The following is a 20,296-nucleotide window of genomic DNA, read 5'->3' on the forward strand; positions in this document are numbered from 1 at the left end:
GTGCAGCGCTGTGTAATCTGTGTGCACTATATAAATAAAGGAATTATAATTATTATTGTAGTTTTGTTTCAATATATCACATCTTAATAACTCAAAAATCCATTTATTTCATGGCAAATGTCCTTTTGAAAACAGACAGACACCAAGAGGAGGGACTTCTGATGTCTAATAATAATAATAATAATTCCTTTATTTATATAGCAAACACAGATTACACAGCGCTGCACAGAGCTTGCCAAATCAGTCCCTGCCCCAATGGGGATCACAATCTAATCAACCTACCAGTATGTTTTGGAGTGTGGAAGGAAACCAGAGGACCCGGAGGAAACCTATGCAAACATGGAGAGAACATACAAACTCTTTGCAGATGCTGACCCTGGGACTAAACCCAGGACCCCAGCGCTGCAAGGCTGTAGTGTCTACATTTTTAGTATGGTCTGTGGAGATCAGGCTAGAATATGAATTCCAGAGAGAGCTCCTCCTGCTACCCTCCATTCTGGACTCCTGCCCTGTACACTACACTGGCACACGTACTCCAGAAGGCGGGGCTACTTATCATAACTCCATCCCAGTCTCCTGCTCTACGCTCCACCCACTATCCAGATGACGACTTGCCCTGCGTCACGTCCGGGATCACTTGTTTACTTCCGGTTTTCGCTCGCTTCTGCCGTAGTCGCGTTTTTCCGGTGAATATCGTCTGGTGCGCGGTAAGTGGTGCCCGGAGCTTGTACTCCCGCTGTGCCGGAGGTGTATATTGTGCTCCCCGCTCCGGATAGGTTATGCGCTGGTGACCAGACAGACTGAGAATGTCCGTTCATATAGAGGAACACGCGCGGTTATACTGCTGTACAGTGTGTGAGGTGTTAGTGTAATATCCCTGTGATATCTGCGACTTGTGGTCACAGTTGAGTGTAATGTGATGTGCGCGCACTCTCATGGCGGGAGCAGCCCGGGGGCTCCGCTTCTACACTAGGACACACGTGTATTGGGATTGTTATACCTGTGTCTATGCTGGACAATGCTTTCACCTCTCCAGCCCTGATCCATTACATGTGGAATATACAGATCACATATCCTCAGCGGTGACCCCTGTGGTGCTCTGGAAAGTAACCCTTTTTTTATTTCATTTTTGGTGCTACCTTCAGCATTTCAGCATTTTTGGTTATTTGCTCTTCACTATAGTTTGGGTGGTTTGTGGATATCTGCGCCTTGTGTGTCGTCTGTGGTTACATTTAATTGTATTGCATTATATGTGTTTTTATACACACTCTCTGTGGTAATATACTAGTAATATGTATACATATATATTTTTTTTTTTAAAGCATAGTAGTGGCGCCCATCCTACATGCCCCCCCCCCCCCCCCTTCCCATATAGATTGTGAGGCCTCACTGGCAGGGTCCTCCTCCCACTTGTATCTTGATCACTGTAGTTTTGTATTTTGTACTTGCACCTCTTTTTCTTAATGTAATGTATGTGAACCCCATACTGATTGTACAGCACCGTGGACTTAATGGTGCTCTATAAATAAATAATAATGTTTACAGCCTACATTCATACCTTGTTTTCTGGACATATTTAGCATGAAAGTTTCCAGCGTGCACCTGGCACATGGCCATACACATATATTGGCAGGCAGAGGCCCCTTTTGTTTCTCATCCGTTAATTATGTGTTGCATCCTGCAGGAAACATGGTATGGGATAAAGTAGTAGTAGGTGCCATGTCATCCTGCTGAATGTTCAACTGTGGCCTTGATAGTCTATGGGGTCATGTACCCCTGTATGGCCTCTATCCCCAGCCTCCACTGAGCACACATTGTTGGTGTCTCTGCAGTGCTGTAAACTCCATATAGCAGTGGTGGCGAACCTATGGCACGGGTGCCAGAGGTGGCACTCGGAGCCCTTTCTGTGGGCACCCAGGCCTTTACCCCAACACAGAGTTTTCCAGTTAGGACTCAAGGCCTTCTCCTGTGATCCAATACAGCCCAGGGCGCACCATGCTCAGCACAATTTTAAAGCAACATCCTTGGCTGCCAGGACTACAGGAGGAGCAGGAAGGGCTGGATAGAGATGGATTGTCATTTGAGCTCCTGCTCTGGGTCTCCTGATTCTACCTCTTCAGGGGACGCTGGAGGGAAGCTACAATCCAAATTTCTCCATCTTTCTATTGTATTGGTGAACTCAGGACACCAATACGATTAAAACCCTAATTAATTTAATACGATTAAAGTAGGGATCAATAAGTTACTGCTTAAATTGTCATGTTGGCACTTTGCGACTTACAAGTAGATTTTGGTTGTAGCTTGGGCACTCTGTCTCCAAAAGGTTCGCCATCACTGCCATATAGGGACTCTCCGAATACAGGCAGCAGCAGCAAATCACTGCCTACTGCCAATATTCATTTCTCCTCCTGCTTTCAGTGGTTTTTGACATGATACCAAAATTATTCAGACTGTACTGACATTTAATGATTTTTATTTTTGTGGACCGCGCAGATCGTTCCACTTTCTTCCTCAGGTCCAGTACAATGTATTATTTTTAGTTATAGAGCACTGTTAATTCCTCGTGCTGTACATTCAGTTCAGGGTTCACATGCCCGATGACAAAAAAAAAAAAATGAGCTAGTGCAGGACTTGAGTCTACAGCAACATCTTTCCATGTCAGTGCAGTTTTTCTTGCTCCTGTGCTAATTTCCAGAGCAGGACTGGGCATTCGACTGTCACAAATAGCCCCTACAGAGAGGATAGAAGCAGTTTTAGGCTGGGTTCAGTTTTAGGCTTATTTTTTGCCATAGGTTTGTCATCCGACATGTCATTACAATGTATGGCACATATACGTCATGTATCCGTATATATATATCCGTATATATATGTATCCCACATATATGTCATGTATCCGTATACAGTGAGATACGTCCCCACGGGGATCCCCTCTCCCCTGAATGTGGGCGGAGGAGTGTACATTGGCAGCGGCCTGCGAAGCCTGGGTCTTCTCCAAGTGATGTCACTGTTCTTGTATGGACTGTGACACTGGGTCCTCCCTACTGCCAAGCAAGAAATGTGCCTGGCGGGGCTGTGGGAAGAGATGCAATACGCTGCATCTGTGCATCATAGCTGTCTATTGCCTCCTCTAAGCGAATACGTTGCTCAATAGGAAGCTGCAGGATGAAAGGATATAGCTTGCTACGTCTTTCTTTCCATCCTGCATTTTGGGACGTACAGGATGTTTAGTAGCAGACTGAGGCAACTACTATTCCTCCGTCTGCCACTATTTGCCGATGTATACGCTAAGTGTATATGAAGGATTTTTATACGCTAAGAGAGGTACGAATGCAGACACTGCTGCAGCTTCTAGTGAGTCTGCAACTGTTTTCCCCCAGTGCTGTATCTGCAACTACTCCATTCAACGCTGATCTAGAATGTCCTTCATACTGCCAAGCATATATGACTGGGAGGGGGATTATCTTATCCCTCTGATGTCTCTCCTCTCTTTATAAAGCTTATACAGAAGTAGGAAAAACTGGTGATAAATTCAGAATACACATAATAACTGTAAGTATTGGTATTACTTATGAACATATGACGGCTTATATAAATTCACTGAAAATACAATTTTTCTTTGAAGTGCAACTTGGAAATGTCTGGAGGTACAGATCTTATCTCTGGCGGAGGAGGTGTAGATCCATCTGGGATGGATGAACCCAAAAAGATGACCAGGGAAGACTGGAGAAAGAAGAAGGAGCTTGAAGAACAGAGAAAGTTGGGAAATGCTCCAGCTGAGGTGGATGAAGAAGGAAAGTAAGTGGTGTTCTCTGGTACAGAGTAAGTTTTCTAGTGACACGGTCATAATACGATATTCCAATAAAGACAAGATTCTTAAATATACTCAGGTTAACAAATAACACATTCTCTATTTCAATGTTATTAACAAAAATTCTGCATTTCACAGAGATAATTCCAACCTGTCTCTCTCCGTCCTGTTCTATACAATTTCTGTTGTCCCGGGATCCAACCGTAATCCTTCTGATTATGGTTGGGCATAGCAGATTCTTCTCATTGAAAGCTTCCACTGTCTACACACTGCAGTGAACTCTGCATTCAGCCCTTCCCTCCTTCATTACAAGACAAGCTCAGACACCAGCACTGGCAGCATTAGGAAAGTTTGCACACTGCAGTGCGTTACTAAGGACCTGGAGTAGAAAATATGTAGTTCTGCAGTCTTGCTGGATTCATCTGGAGGCCTAAGCTTCTTCATGCATCTGGTGCCACTGGATGGCCAGGGATTTTATAATGCCGGGGCTCACGATTAAGCTCCTCCAATGTGTGTTGTGTATTCCTCATAGATATATCAACCTAGACCTCCGGCTAGGTAAAGGCTAAATGCATGGTAGAGGAATCATTGTAATTTAAGCCCCTATTCATTGGTGCAAAATAAATTGTTGTGAAGGTAGCATCGGAGGGACACGTTAATGTTTTATTCACGTACGTATTTTACATTTTTTATCATTATTTTCCAGGGACATCAATCCTCACATCCCTCAGTACATTTCTTCTGTCCCATGGTATGTGGATCCATCTAAGAGGCCGACTCTAAAGCATCAGCGTCCCCAGGATGAGAAGCAGAAAGAATACACGTTAATGGGAGATTGGTACAAGAAAGGGGTTAAAGAGGTGAGCAGTTTGTGCCAGTATATAGAAAACTGAGCTGGAGCAGTGAATAGAATCCACAGTGTCCGTTGTATATTCCAGCCTGGTAAGATGAAACCTCAATTTATTTCATCATTTTTCAAACCTTGAAATGTTACCATAAAATAAATGTTTTATCTTTTTCCACATTTTTGTCTGGCTGTTGGAATAGACAACAAATCCTGTGGGTTCTTTTAGTGTATTTATACCTAGTGCCTGTCACGTAAAAAGCTATATCAAAAGTTTACTTTATTCCCCACCAGCATTTGTGGGCATCCATATGAATGCGCCAAGTCATTGAGTCATGGCTGATGCACCTGACCACTCAAAGTAACTCCTGCACTTGCGTGGTCATCTCTCTCGTTTTTATATGCACAGTGTAGAGGAGTTGCATCTTTGTGCATGCGCAGCTTCCTTTGGCTGGTCGCTATACAGAAAGTTGCTAGACGCAACTTTACAGTGTGCGCTGTAACTGCAGTGGGAGCCAAGGCTGCAGGCCTTCAGGAATGAGTGTGTTTTTGACCTGTTACAGATCTTGTATACAGCTTGCTTACTGTGCTCAGTATTGGGATAAATCTGTCAGTGGATTAGAGATGAATGTAGGCTATATATATATATATATATATATATATATGTATATATATATATATATATATATATATGTGTATATATATGTGTATCATGTAGGATAATACAGCATAGATCTGTTGAGAAGTGGTTAACGTCAAGGCTGTGGAGCTCAGCCGTGCAGTCAAGCTCTTTCTGCCTGCATATGGCCACTTAGTAATAAAATTCTAATCCTTATTACCCTAATAATCGGTTTCTTCTGAAGTCTTGGGCATGCGCCTATAATTTTGCTTGTACTGCTCTTCGATGCAGAGCCGCCGTATGGAGGTGGAAAGACAGCTTGACTCCATGGTTGAGCTCAATGCTCCCGTGCAGTTCTCCTGCCTGGAGTTTGAAAAGGGAGCAAAAAATGTGTTATTTTTTTTGTGAATGAATAATATCTTATTTACCACAAATTTAATACCATGTAGAGCCACTTTTGGTTGCAATAAAGCTGCAAGTCTGGTGAGGTATCACCAGTGAGTATCAAACCGCTTTTTAATATCTAGAGGCTATTTGTCCACGTTTTGCTCTTGCTCATTCAGACTGTATAGAGCACACTGAACAGCACTTTTCAAGTCACACTGCAGATTATCAATGAAATTTAGGTCATGACTGTGAGCCATTTGCTTCAATTTAAACTACTCCATTGTAGCTTATGGATGTATGTTTGGGGTCTCAAGTCTTCTGGAGCCTCCTACAGATTTTCCTGTATCTGGCTCCATCCATCTTCCCATAAAATATTCCCAGCTGCTTCACAGTCCATCCACTTAAGAAGCATGGTGGAGCCCGCAACATCATACTGGGTAAGCTGGTTGGAGTAGGTGGGAGATGAATGGAAAGCAGTGCAATCTTGTAGGAAATCTGTTAGTCTTGCAAAAGATTTGAGACTAGGGCTTAGGCTGATTGCAAACAGATATGCTTAGCCCATGGAAACGGACCCTAGTCAGATTCCAGGAACCAAGCACAGAGCAATGATCCAAGAAGTCCATGCCTGCTGGCCAAACAGTAGTGTTAACACTGTGCCGTAGCTGCGATTTGGCCCACAGGCTTGCAGACCTTGAATTGTATCTCTCTATAATGCAAGGACTTCCGTCCATTGCACTGTATTTGGTCCGTGGAATATGGTCCATGGAATATAACCTGCCCATCGGTCCATTTCGATCAACCAAGCATGTATGTCTGCAGTCAGCTTTAGGTTCTGCAGGGCAATGACCCTAAACATCTAGCCATAGCTACTAAATAATGGTTTAAATCAAAGCATTATCATGTGTTGGCCAAGTAACAGTCAAAAAATTTGGATAAGCACAAACAATTTTGTTTATACTACACAAATACTTGATAATTTTTGGATAGTATGTATGAAAGAAAATAGATTTTATGCATTTCATAAAATTTTCTTTATACTAGAAGTTGACCTAAGGATTGATGGCAAATTAAGATTGGCTGGATAATTATATTTGGGACATTGTATGTAGCTTTTCCACAGAGCTTTCTTTTTACATTTTTAGGGCACAATTGCAACAAAATATCGGCAAGGGGCTTGTGAGAATTGTGGTGCCATGACTCATAAGAAAAAAGACTGTTTTGAGGTGAGACCACTATATATTTCTTTTTATTGTTCTTTGCTGGTTTATTAGATCTCTTTAAGCTTTTCTGTAATACAGGTGGTCCCCTACATAAGGACACCCGATTTATAGACGACCTCTAGTTAAAGACAGACCCCTCTGCCCACTGTGAGCTCTTGTGAAGATCTCCGGATACTTTAGTCCCAGACTGTAATGATCAGCTGTATGGTGTCTGTAATGAAGTTTTATTGATAAACCTTGGTCCCATTACTACAAAAAATATTGAAAATCTGAAAATGTTTGTCTGGAGCTACACTTATAAAATATACAGTTCTGACTTGCATACAAATTCAACTTAAGTACAATCTGCCTGTATACTTTAAAATATATGTTTGGCTACTCATCATGAATTCCCTTTTCCAGAGACCTCGGAGAATTGGCGCAAAGTTCAATGGAGCTAACATTGCCCCAGATGAGTTTGAACAACCCCAACTTATGCTCGATTATGATGGCAAGAGAGATCGCTGGAATGGTTACAACCCCGAGGAGCACATGAAAATTGTTGAAGAGCATGCCAAAGTTGACCTGGTTTGTTGATGCCATCTTGTGTCATATATTCGCTCTCTAGGAATACTATACCAGAAATAATCAAACTAAAATTGCTCCTTTTTCTACATTTTTTATTTTTTTAAAGGCAAAACGTACATTAAAGGCTCAAAAACTGCAAGAAGAATTGGCTTCAGGAAAACTGTCAGAACAAGTGGTAAGCAAACATTTTATATAATATATTGCTAGACCTTTATTTACTTGTTTGTTTTCTTGAATGTGTTTTCTGGCCATATCTTTTAACTCGCGTCATCTAAGGTTCTTTTACACCTTAACAATTGCAAAGTGTACCCTATGTATGTATCTGATCACAAGAAATCACAGCAAGCCTCTATGGACTTCTACTCCTTATCATATCTCCATTGAGGCATGCTGTGATTTAATGTGATAAGATACCTGCATGGGGTACAGTTTGCAAATGTAAGGGGATAAAAGGACTTTAGATAACATCACCCTGGCCACGTGACATTAAGTGCTGAATAGTTAGAAGCAATGGAAAGGAGCTGCTGGACTTGGCCTAGCAGGGCATGACCCTTTGATTCAATCTACATCTGGATTGGTGCAAGATAAAATTACAAAGTTGATTTTATAGGGATGTGACTGAAACAATGTTTAGCTATGAGAAGGTTGGTATTTCGTGAATATGGCTCTTGAGACTAGCTGTATTTGTGAAAAATGTGGTGATGGGTTCCCTTTAAGCCTAATTGGCTACTGTTGTTGACGGTCTCTGATGCCTTGATAAGGCCTCTGGGTGCCTTAACAACCCTCTAGCAGCACTCCATTGTTTTGTGTGGGGGTTACAGAAGAAGTCTCCTTATCTGCTGCAGTCATCATTAATTGGTTTTATAGTCCTTCTCCTACTGCTAATCAAGTGCATACAGCCAATGATCACCAGGACGTGCATGTTCGTGCTGGGGTGTGACCTGTCCCCTTATTAGGAAGAACATGCATGTTTAGGGTTGTTAAGGGCTTAAGAATTTATTTACTTTTTTTAAATGAACTTTTGGTTTAAAAAAACAAAACAAAATAAAAGCCAAACGCTAGTCTCAGGCTGACTTCTAAACATGCATATCTTATTTTGGATCTTTCCAAGGAAATACTGTTGTTTTTCTTCTTTGAACATGATTTGTCTTTCTATTGTGACCTATTTCACTTTCGTCAATTAGAGCTCACCAAGGCACCATTGGGGAGAAGAGGATCAGAATGCTCAAACAGTAAGCCATTCTGTGTTCTACATGTATTGGATTAAACGTGAAGTAAAGTTCCCTAGTTCAGGAATACTTTTTACCACCTCAGTAAGCCATTCCTGTTTGTGTGAGTGCATGATCTACCTTGCAGGACCATAATGATGATGTCAATGCCCTAGATTATAGGGAAGAAGGGAGTAGATTAATAAACTGAGTCACAAGGTTCCCCCTGTCTGTATTACGGGGGATTGATGGTGATGAGACTAAATTCTCCTGGAAGGTTAGAGTGTGCGTATCATCTGCGTATCATCTGTTAATACGGCCAGTGTTGTGTGAGACGTCATCTATGTGACATAATGTGCATTGATGGTAACTCTGCCTACTTTAGAAAGCCCATAACATTTTGGGAATCATAAAATCAAACTATTAAATGACATTTTAGTTTTGTTATATTCATTTATTTAGAGCATTGTTGCGTTTTGTGTCAGACGTTCATATTTCCGGAAAACCCCTTGTTAAGAAAAGCGGATCCTGCCACATGGAGCACACACCAGTATGCAGTGTGCTTGATTTACAATCCTTGATCGCGGTGGTAGATGGATGTCCTTTAATGTGGCCAACCCACTTTGACATAGTAGAGCATCATATATCAGAAAAGCCAGAACAGATTTACTCTCAATTTGCTTATGGTAAACAATCGTAGCTCAATTTTCATTTTCTAAACTGCAATGGAAAAATGAAAGCTGAGCTTTGATTGGTTGCCCTGAGCTGCTAGCACAGTTTTGCTCTCATCACTGAGACCCCCACTGATCAGCAAGTTGGTCCCTATCCGGTGGATAGGGCCTAACTTCAGTTCCTGGGAAAACCCCTTTAAGCTAGGCTATGCAAAAGTTCCCTTTAAAGATTGCAGGCCACTTACATCTAGTAAGCAAAGGCTGGTAGGGGACCAAAGGAGAATATGTATTTTAGCTGTGCTTTAGGTGATTACTGTTTTTGTTTAATATTATTGCAACTTTTTTTTTGCCGGATATGTTCAAATTGATAGTTGAGATCTAGAAATGCTTGTAGTGTAATGTTGTACTCTGCATAAGCTTACATTTGCCAATTTTTCAGGAGAGGGATCGCAACAGTGAGGATGAGGACGAGGATAAATATGCAGATGACATTGATATGCCAGGACAGAACTTTGATTCCAAGAGACGCATCACAGTCAGAAATCTGCGTATCCGAGAAGACACTGCCAAGGTGAGATGATTATTCATTGGAGATGTGCAGTATTTGGGGAATTTGTTTGAAATGTGGTTCATACATCTTTTTGTTCTTACTACAGTACTTAAGAAACTTAAATCCAAATTCTGCATACTACGATCCAAAAACGAGAGCCATGAGGGAAAATCCATATTCTGATGCGGGCAGGAATGCTGATGAGTAAGTTCACATTTTTTTATGTTTTCATTTATGGATTTTCTGTACATTCCATTCACCTGCACCACGGGATATCCCTGTCTGACCTCTTCAGGGAGAGGAACACAGATGGGTTAAACTATCCTCTGTGTTCCTCCATAGGATAAGACTTTCATGTGTCAGTATCACAATAGATAAGTTGGAATACTGTAAAGACACCGAAAATGAAGAAAACGGACCAACACTGCACCACATATGAATACAACAACCATAACATGGCAAAAAAACAACACTAAACAATGCAAGAAAAAGAAGCATACTAAAGTAATGAAATCCTTTATAAGAATAATTACACCACACAAAAAGACACAATAAAAACATTTAAAAACTGAACGTACGTCACCAATGAACCAATCCACCTGCAATGCACATGATAATGCACACTGTCCTGGTACTCCAGTTCCCCCTGCTGGCCAAATTCAAATATGTCAAAATCAATGCAATACAATTTGTAGGCTGAAAAATATGCCCCACCATGGTATACAAGTTGTATCATATGGTGATACTAACATTCACGAGAAATCCCTAGATGAAAGTCCATATGAAAGCCATGCCACAACAAATGTATAAGATAACTATATACCTGTTAACAGGGCCACAGAAGCGAGGAGCTTGATGAGCTGTATTTTTCAGCCTACAAATTGTATTGCATTGATTTTGACATATTTGAATTTGGCCAGCAGGGGGAGCTGGAGTACCAGGACAGTGGGCATTATCATGTGCTATGCACTGCCCTGAGGGTTGATTCATTGGTGACGTAGGTTCAGTTTTTATTGTCTTTTTGTGTGGTGTAATTATTCTAAGGATTTCATTACTTTTGACCTATTTTGCATGCTTCTTTTTCTTGCATAGTTTGGAATAAAGACACCGGTCCATCACCCCATTATCCTACACTTTTTATCTTGGGGGAAAAAAAGCATAAAGTTGTCCCATGAAAAACATTCCTTGAATTTATGTCCCTTCACATCCATCCCCGCGTAGGTTTTCCAGCACCTCCCAGTACATCTTGATGCAGAGCCCTAAGACTTGCTCCAAAATTATGTTATAAATCTTAATATTTAATGAAACCGTTTGGTCATACAAAGCTGCAGAGTGTGTCAGGGTTACACAGGGTTGCACTCTGCAACTTTTGTGTGGTGTTAGTACCAGCAGGGTGGTTAAAAACGCTTATTATTCCAGGGTTGTAGCTGGAATACAGCTACAACCCCCGAATGAATCATTTTTTTTATATTACGGCAAGAACAAAACCAAAAAATGCTGACATATTAGACTTTTATACATATGACATAAAATAAATTACACTATAATACACTCACTTCCCCCAACATCTTCCCAATGTGTAAGGGTTGCCACCCCCCAAAAAGCAATGATAATATTTTTTATAATTTTGTTTGCCTATTACAATTTCCCTCATACATTTCTTCCACTTCTCTTACCACCTTCAATTAGAAACCCTACAAATTAAACAATGTGAAAATTTCTGTTAAAGTTCATGCCCATGTTTACTAGATGTGTACAGCACTTCTTGGCAGTAAAGGTAAAGCACACGTTGCATTCACGGCTCTTGTAATCAAATTTCCAATACAATAAGAGCAAATATTGTTTGCATCTAATAGACTAAAATGTGTTTGGGCTACAAACTCGAGTATCTCTGTTCTAAAGTTGTGGATTTCTGCAAAAGTCCATGTTAAGTATAAGAAGTCTGCTCCTGCATTTCCCCAGGTAATACGATTGGTGTCTTTCATTTATAAAATTAGCTAAAAAATTACTACAAATGTGAAAAAAAAAATCTTATAAACTTATCTGAGCTTTGTACTTAATGCTGAAGGTTCAGCGTCTGGGACCTTGTCCATCGTGAAAATGTGGCTCCTGCGTCCACTCTTATTATGGTTGTGCTGCTGCTCTATTAGAGGTTTAGGGGAATGATATTGAAAATGTGAGGATACATATTTTGCTGCTTGCCTGACGTATGTTTCTTTTACAGGGTCAGCTACGCTGGAGATAATTTTGTCAGATATACTGGAGATACAATTTCAATGGCGCAGACACAGCGTAAGTAAAAGGTTTTGTGTTTATTAATTACGTTATAACGTGTATGTGTATAGATACCATTTGTAACCTTTATTGAAGAGGGTAATATTGTAACTTTTTGATTTCGTAGTTCATTGGCATTAAAAACTTCCCACATATAATCCATTTTAGACCATTATGGAGCTGTTATAGGGTATCTCTCTCCCTGAACATTCACAACAGAGAAAAGCTGACTTTGGCTGTGTAATATGAGTGTGTACGAGTCTACATGAGACTCAAGGCATTGTCCTCTCTGAAGATCTGTTACAATGTGCCGGTTGTTAGAATTTGATTGAGATAGGTTAATTTGACACTGAACACTCATCACTTTGTTCCAGAGCAGGCTCAGAACACCTAACACAACAAAATAAGATGCAGATTGCTTCCTTCTGTGTGTTGCAGCTGAACTGGGCTTTAGTAAGGCTACACTCACATCTTGTTTATTCACTTAGTTGTAAGAATACATCGTTGTTAGGTTATGCTGGAAATCCTCACAGTTGGATACATTCTCTGGCAGCAAACAAACATCTAGTGACAAAATTGTCTCTATATGAACAATTACATGAACGTAGAAACGCCCATAGCCGACAATTAGAGGTTTTCCGAGCATATAATGTGCTTGACAGAAGGATGGTGTGATGTAGAATAAGTTTGAAATCCTTTTACTGTTACACATTACAAAACTAAATATAGGTGGCTATATATGGTTTGAGTAATATTTCTTCAATGTGCCTATAAAGTGATTTAATCATTTAGTGCAAACCATGAGTGACCATTGCCAGTGAGAGCAGAACTGTTAAGTTGCCCATAACGACCAATCAGAGCTCAATTTTCATCTTCCCACAGCTGTTTTTAAAATCAAAGCTGAGCTCTGATTGGTTTTCATGGGCATCCTACAACCGTTTTATCTCACTCTTCTGATAAATCTCCCCCCTGTGTCCTAATAGGGCATATGGATAGTGATTTTTAGAACAGACACATTTAAATATATAATTCTTATTGCAGTGTACTAAAGATATTTTTTTTATTCTGCACAGTATTTGCATGGGAAGCCTATGAGAAGGGTTCAGAGGTACACCTTCAGGCCGATCCAACTAAATTGGAAGTTTTATACAAATCATTCAAAGTTAAGAAAGAAGACTTCAAGGAAGACCAAAAAAAGAGTATTCTGGAAAGAGTAAGTACTTTTCAAGTAGACAGATGATAAAGTCCTGCATATATACTTTGTATACAATGTAAAGCAATAAATAAGTAACTAATATTTAATTTGCTGATAAATCTTGATCTACCAACATGAAACTAGAAGATTGGCTTTTAACATATGTCATATCAGTTTGCCACCAATCCATTTTAATAGTATGTCAACCCTTAAAGGAAACCTAGCACTTAGAATGGCAGGGGTAAGCTGTAAGTACCGAGCACCAGCTCAGGGTGAGCTGGTGCCGGTACTTACTTTCGTTAGTGTTATAATCGGCGGTATCGCGGTTTTAACACTTTTTAAACTTTAGAGCAGAAGACGCTTCGGCGCTGCGTGCGCACGTCTACATAGGAAATAGTGGAGATGTTGCGCGCGCACGGTCGAAGCCCCTTCTGCTCTAAAGTTTAAAAAGTGTTAAAACCGCGATACTGTGGTTTATAACACTAACGAAAGTAAGTACCGGCATCAGCTCACCCTGAGCTGGTGCTCGGTACTTACAGCTTACCCCTACCATTCTCAATGGTAGGTTTCCTTTAACAAGGGGTGTATGGAGAGGGCTGAGCACTCTTCATACACACCAGGTGTTTGCACCTACATCTGGGCTAGCCTTCATTTAATGGCGCCAATAATAGACTTGAATGAAATGAAACTTCTATTATGGATTATTAAAATATTTGGTAGAACCATATGGACAAAATTGATCTGCCTAGTTTGCTTTAATGCTGGTTTTGCTGTATTTTACAGTATGGGGGACAGGAACATTTGGACGTTCCCCCTGCGGAGCTGCTTCTAGCTCAGACAGAGGATTATGTGGAATACTCCAGACATGGCACTGTAATTAAGGGACAGGAGAAAGCTGTTGCCCGTTCCAAGTATGAGGAAGATGTACTGATAAATAACCACACGGTAAGTGACCAGGCACTAGTGTGTGAGTGTCTGCATCTGATCACTCAACTGCATTAAAGGGAACCTGTCACCAGGAGACCCATTTTTAGCACTCCCCCAGTCCCCACAGAGCATAGTACATACACTGCCAAAATGTTTTTGTATTAAAAATTGGTTTTACAGAAAAAAAGATATGTTTATATTGTACCTTTCATTAGCATCTGCTGTGTGACTAGGCAGTTGCCAAATGGGAGGGGCTGGAAAGGAGCAGTTCCCCCCCACCCTTGGGGGGGTGTGTGACCTTTCCAAATATATGAAAACACCCATCACTTGGCTTACCGACGCCCCCTGCTCCTCTACAGCCAATCCCGAGTGTGGGGAGTTATTCATATATTTGAAAAGGTCACATGTTCTCCCTAGGGTAACCCTGGGTTGTCTGATCAATCCTACCATATACTGCCATACTGCAATATGGCAGTATATGGGGATTTTACTCCTCATTCATTACAATGTGCTGATAGCTGAAGTGCATATTTGCTGAAGTGTCTGAGACTTCCAGGCCTATCTTTCAGTCGAATCTGTAAGAATTCTACTCTCCTAGAGGGACCAAAAATACACATTTAAAAAAACCTGCAGAATTTTTTATTTTACAAAAAATAAGTTCAAATGGTCCCCCTTTCCATAGATCAGAAATATAAAGATTTTGGATATCCATGTTTCCCAAAATGCTTGGTCTACCAAAACTATAATTCCCTGCGGTGGACACTGTAATGGAAAATACTGTTCATATTTCATACTTAAAATTCTAATAAATGATCAAAATGTTGTACAGTCCCCAAAATGGTAGCAAAAAAGAATAAAAAGTAGAAAAATGTTGTAGTCAAACAAAATGAAACCTATACATTTGGTATCTCAGTGATTGTACCAACCCAAAGAATAAAGGGGAGGTGTCACTTGGACCACACAGTGAAACTGGAGTTTGTAAGAAAATGGTGCAATGACATTGAAACATAACATGAGTACATTCAGAAAGTAAGCCCTTATACATTTAAAAATAAAAATGTTATGGATTTTAATTGACATGAGCAAAAAACTGAAACCCAAAAATGAAAAAGGGCATAGACAGTAAGAGGTTAATTTTTCAGACTTTTTGGTAAGAGTAAAAATTTGGTATATAATTGGGCTTGGCGGTGGTTTACCTTATGCACTTACTGATTTGATGAATCAAGTAGTTTATATATGTGTTCATAATGTTGTCTCTGTTCTAGTGTATTTGGGGCTCATATTGGAAAGATGGAAGATGGGGATACAAGTGCTGCCATTCCTTTGTCAAGATGTCTTATTGCACAGGTGAAGCTGGGAAAGTAAACAGCGTAAGTATCCAAGTATGGTACCCATTGACTGTATACAAGTACATTTACATGTGCAAGATTATAAAGTATCTAGTGCTAAGTATGTATACCTTCTATTTGCTGGCTTGGTTCATGTCAGATTATTGCCCCAAAACACTTTGGGCACACTGCTTTATTACATGCAATTCCATCGCCCCCTTTTCATACAATTTGTAAATGTGTATAACAACCCTGGCAGGGTTCCACAGCTGTTATAGCAGGTTCTGTAAAGGAGTTGGCTGTCAACAGGCTCCTTCACAGATCCAGTGAATTTACAATGTACTGCAATACTGTACTGTTGCAGTACAGGCGGTCCCTTACTTAAGAACACTCAACTTACATACGACCCCTAGTTACAAACGGACCTCTGGATATTGGTAATTTATTCTACTTTATTCCTAGGCTACAATAAACAGCTATACCAGTTATCAAATGTGTCTGGTGAAGCTTTAGTGTTAATATTGATTCTTATGACAACCCAACACTTTTAAAATCCAATTGTCAGAGTCCAAAAATGTTCTGTCTGGGATTACAATAATAAAATATACAGTTCCGACTTACATACAAATTCAACTTAAGAAGAAATCTACAGACCCTATCTTGTATGTAACCCGGGGACTGCCTGTATATTGTATTAGTGACCAGCCCTGCTAGGGAAACTAGCAATGCAGTAAAAAAAAAAGGTGTATTAAAAAAAAAAAAAATGAACAAGAAAGTTTCCCTAGAACTGTAAGATCAGGTTTATCAATAACTACCATGTTCTATCAATATATAAAACTGTTATTCCCGGCATTGAACCAAGTAACGGAAAATATTTTACAGGAAGCGGAATGATGAAACGGAAAAGCAAAAATGAAAAAGGCAAAAAGGGAAGGGGTTAAGGGATAGGGCCATCATCAATGAGCAGAGAACCCTCCTTTATCTGCACAGGCAGATCCGTTAATGGAGGAGAGAAGTAGTGGTGTGTGAGGCAGGACAGGACTTGTGCAATAGTGAATGGACAATAGTGATGTTATTTATTGGGGCGGGAGGGGCAAGAGGAGTGTATTTACATGGGCTGCAGGTTAGGGGCAGGAGGGATGTTTTTGCTACATGGCACTGCAGCCTAAAGCTGGATATATTTATATGGAACTGCATTTAGGAGACGGTGGGAAGGAAGGATGCATTTTTATGGGTCTATGTTGGAGGGATTGAGAGTAGTGATTTGTATGTTGGGCAGGTGTGTTGTGACTGGATGATGATGTACATGGAGGCACATCGGTCCATAGCAGGTAATACTGATATAGGGGGGGTCTATGACACGCTGGTGCATGGTACACCAGTAAAGTATGTGATACACATCCAGTATGGTCAGTGTTGTGGTAAGACATCATCTCAGTGGGGCTCAGGTAATGTGCAGTGATGGCAGATACTATAAACTGTTGCCACTACTATGCTAACAGAGCAGGATAGATCATCACTGGGAGCAGAGACTGAGAGGGAGGAGCTGTTACTGACAACTGAGGGCTCATGGGAGTTGAAGTATCCTGTGTTGGCCATCTTGGAGATAACTACACCTACTTTAGAAAGCCCATAAAATGTTTTAAATTCAAAAAGTAAGCTATTTAATCTCTGTTTGGTTAACAAATTTCTTGTATAAATTTATTTTTAGCATTATTCGTTTTTGTCAGACTTTCATATTCCCGTAATACCTCTAAGTATTGAGGGGTGGTTCAATAGGAATCTGAGAACTCTCTATAACACTATAACAATGATCCTTTAGGGCTTACTCAGACAAAACGTAAGAGTTTATTAAAATATGAACTATTTTTTTTTTTATTCTTGCCTAGAATATTGATCTTTGCGAAGAGGAACTGGCAGAAGTTGCGGAGATGTCACTACCCAAAACCTTAGTGGAGGTAAGTGAAATGTCATTGAATGACTGCAGTGCATTACATTATGTTGAGACATTATATCAAACCATGTATGTTAAAAGACATATCCATGGAAATTAATGTTCAAGGTTTTAACTGTGGATTACTGTTAAGGCTTTTGGTGTTGAATCTGCTGACTCAAAGACATTGGGGCACATTTATTATATCCTGGAGCGGAGTGTGCCAGTATATGATGATCACCAGATTTCAGGGGTACAAGCCCTGGTAAATCTGGCCCATCATTTGCTTCACACTATTTTAGACACATGCACAAGGTTTAGTTTCTGAGCTGTGATGCAGGGAAGTATTATTATGGTGAATGGTGTGATGTTTGCAGGTTAGCATTAATACCTCCAACAACGCATATGGAGGATGCCGATTCTCCAGTCCACAGAAATAGTTTGAAAACTTGTTGAGTTGTTTACATCTGCTTCAATCATATCATCCTTGCTAATAAATTAGGGATAAATGTAAATATGTTCTGTTGATAGATTCATCAAGAAAAAATGAAGAAAAAGAAGAAAAAGCACCGTAAAAGTGGCGGCTCTGATAGTGAAGGGGATGAGAAGAAAAAGCAGGAAAAACTAAAGAAGGTATGGGAAATGTATTTATTATTATTATAGTGAATGCCAAGGAGTATATATGTAGTGTTATGCGTTGGTCAGCAGTTGCATTATATATAATTTTATTTATTTTTATTCTGGCAATAAAGTTAAAATGCAGAACAGTAGTCTCTATTAAAATACAAAAACTGAATAATATATATTTTTTAGTACATATATATCACTTTTTTTTTCATTGCAGGCACTGAATGCTGAGGAGGCACGTCTTAAACAAGTAGAAGAATTGCTCCAAGTGGACGAGAGGAAGAGGGCATATAACAACTTATACGAGACAAGAGAGCCAACAGAGGAAGAGATGGAGGCGTACAGAATGAAAAGGAAAAGGCCCGATGACCCTATGGCCTCATTCCTTGGACAGTGACCAACCTAAGAAAAGTACCCAAACTTGCCCCCCAGGCATGCAATATTTCTCAATTGTAGCTTGTATTTCTCAATATACAGATGTGGAAAAATAGATGTCTTTATTGCCATGCACCTACATTATACTATGTATAATGATTAATTGTATTATCTGATAAATATTTAAAATTAGTGAGTCTGCTTATATTTGTAATTGTCTTTGGTTGGCTGCTGTTACAAGTGTAGTGGGACAACATACACTTCGTAAAGGAATAGTGCGGGAATATGGATATCTGATACAAAAACCTATAATGATATAAAAAGATGAATTCAACAGACCCTAATGTCATTAATCACAAAATGGAGCTTAGTTTGCTGTAATGATCACAAAATGTTATGGGCTTTCTAAAGTAGGCAAATGCCAACTACAACTCCCATGTTCCCTCAGTAATCTGTAACAGCTTCTCCTCATGCTTTGCTCCTAGTGATGATCTAACAGACTGTCTTGCTCTGTTACCATAGTAATGGTGTGTGCAAATACAGCCAGTTGTACATTAAGGCTCAGCCCGTTTTAGCTTTTTAGCTTGTCAAACTGATTTTGAAATGGTTTTCTTGTGACACGTTGGGGCACGTTTACTTGCCCGTCTGGAGGGGTTCCTGAAAGTGCATTGTTTGACGACAATGGACTGTGCAGCGATTCACTAAGATTGTGCGCCCGATATCCTGCATGTATTGCTTTCCCGCTCAGTTCTGCAGGAGTTCACCTTCCTGGAGCATGTAATTTTAATCTTGCATCCTGTGCTCAGTCGGATCTTTCGAAGGCCCTCCCCTGATTTCTGTCGCATGAAAGCCAGCACCTCTGCGCCAAAATCCGTTCGCATGCGACACAATCCCCTTCTAAATACCTGCCAAAGCAGCGCAAATCCCGAAAAATTAGTCAGATAAGTCAGATGGATATGCGATCTGCGGACCCTTGGTAAATAAGCCCCATTGTAGTTTATATTAGTAGTATAATTTTGCTGATTGGTCAGGTTTTTTGGGGGTAAAAATTCTACATTTTAGGAAAAATGTGAAATAAAATTACAATCTTCTAACCTTCAAATGTTCTATTTTTTTTGACAAAAAGTCATATCACAAATTGTAGAAAACTTTTGCCATTTGTCTTATCTCCATTATCTTTTTTTATGTTTGCTAATTTTTTATGAATTTTAGAAGGTTTATAGTTTTAGGAGCAAGTTCTCAAATTACCTGCACTACTTCCTCCTCCACAAACTACGTGCACTACTCCTATTTCTACTATCACAATGCACTTACAAGTGCGGTTGGGGGGGGGGCGGGAGAGAGGAAAATAGGTGGTATAATGCAAGGAAAAACTGACGATGGGGAGTGTAATAGTGCTTGTGCAACAGTACTTACAGGACAGATCACATGTATCTCTCCAACACCACCAAATCTAATTGGTAATGTGCCATCAGAGGGTTTCCTTGCGATCCCAACCCGCCCCTTACACTCAGCAGGGTGACGTCAGAGATGCAGGAACACTCGCGTACGTTTTATCGGATGTGGAGTTCTAAGGCGTTAAAGGGCCGGTAGCATTTTTATTCTTCATTGTACTGTATGTCCCAACAGTTTTCCTGCAAAGAGGAGCAAAGTTTTATAAGCTAATATGCAATTAGTTATTTTAATGACACATTTGAATTATACTAATTTGTGGAATTACCCCTTAAAGGTTTTTCATCCCCCACCAAACCACACCACTACTG

The 20,296-nt window shown here is 40.1% G+C and overlaps 1 protein-coding gene across 1 annotated transcript; it reads left to right on the plus strand.

Annotated features, from left to right (window-relative positions):
• The first annotated feature begins 555 nt into the window (after positions 1 to 555).
• On the plus strand, positions 556 to 18,725 carry SLU7 (SLU7 homolog, splicing factor). The gene is made up of 16 exons (XM_072145769.1): positions 556 to 707; positions 3,623 to 3,795; positions 4,515 to 4,668; positions 6,801 to 6,881; positions 7,281 to 7,445; positions 7,552 to 7,620; positions 8,630 to 8,677; positions 9,764 to 9,895; positions 9,981 to 10,078; positions 12,099 to 12,166; positions 13,222 to 13,361; positions 14,127 to 14,288; positions 15,536 to 15,640; positions 17,488 to 17,556; positions 18,063 to 18,164; positions 18,376 to 18,725. The coding sequence occupies exons 2-16, from the start codon at positions 3,635 to 3,637 to the stop codon at positions 18,553 to 18,555; spliced, it is 1,734 nt and encodes a 577-aa protein (XP_072001870.1). The 5' UTR covers positions 556 to 707; positions 3,623 to 3,634; the 3' UTR covers positions 18,556 to 18,725.
• The last annotated feature ends 1,571 nt before the right edge of the window (positions 18,726 to 20,296 follow it).

Source organism: Engystomops pustulosus, chromosome 4 (genome assembly GCF_040894005.1).
Source record: "Engystomops pustulosus chromosome 4, aEngPut4.maternal, whole genome shotgun sequence".
Lineage (NCBI taxonomy): Eukaryota > Metazoa > Chordata > Amphibia > Anura > Leptodactylidae > Engystomops > Engystomops pustulosus.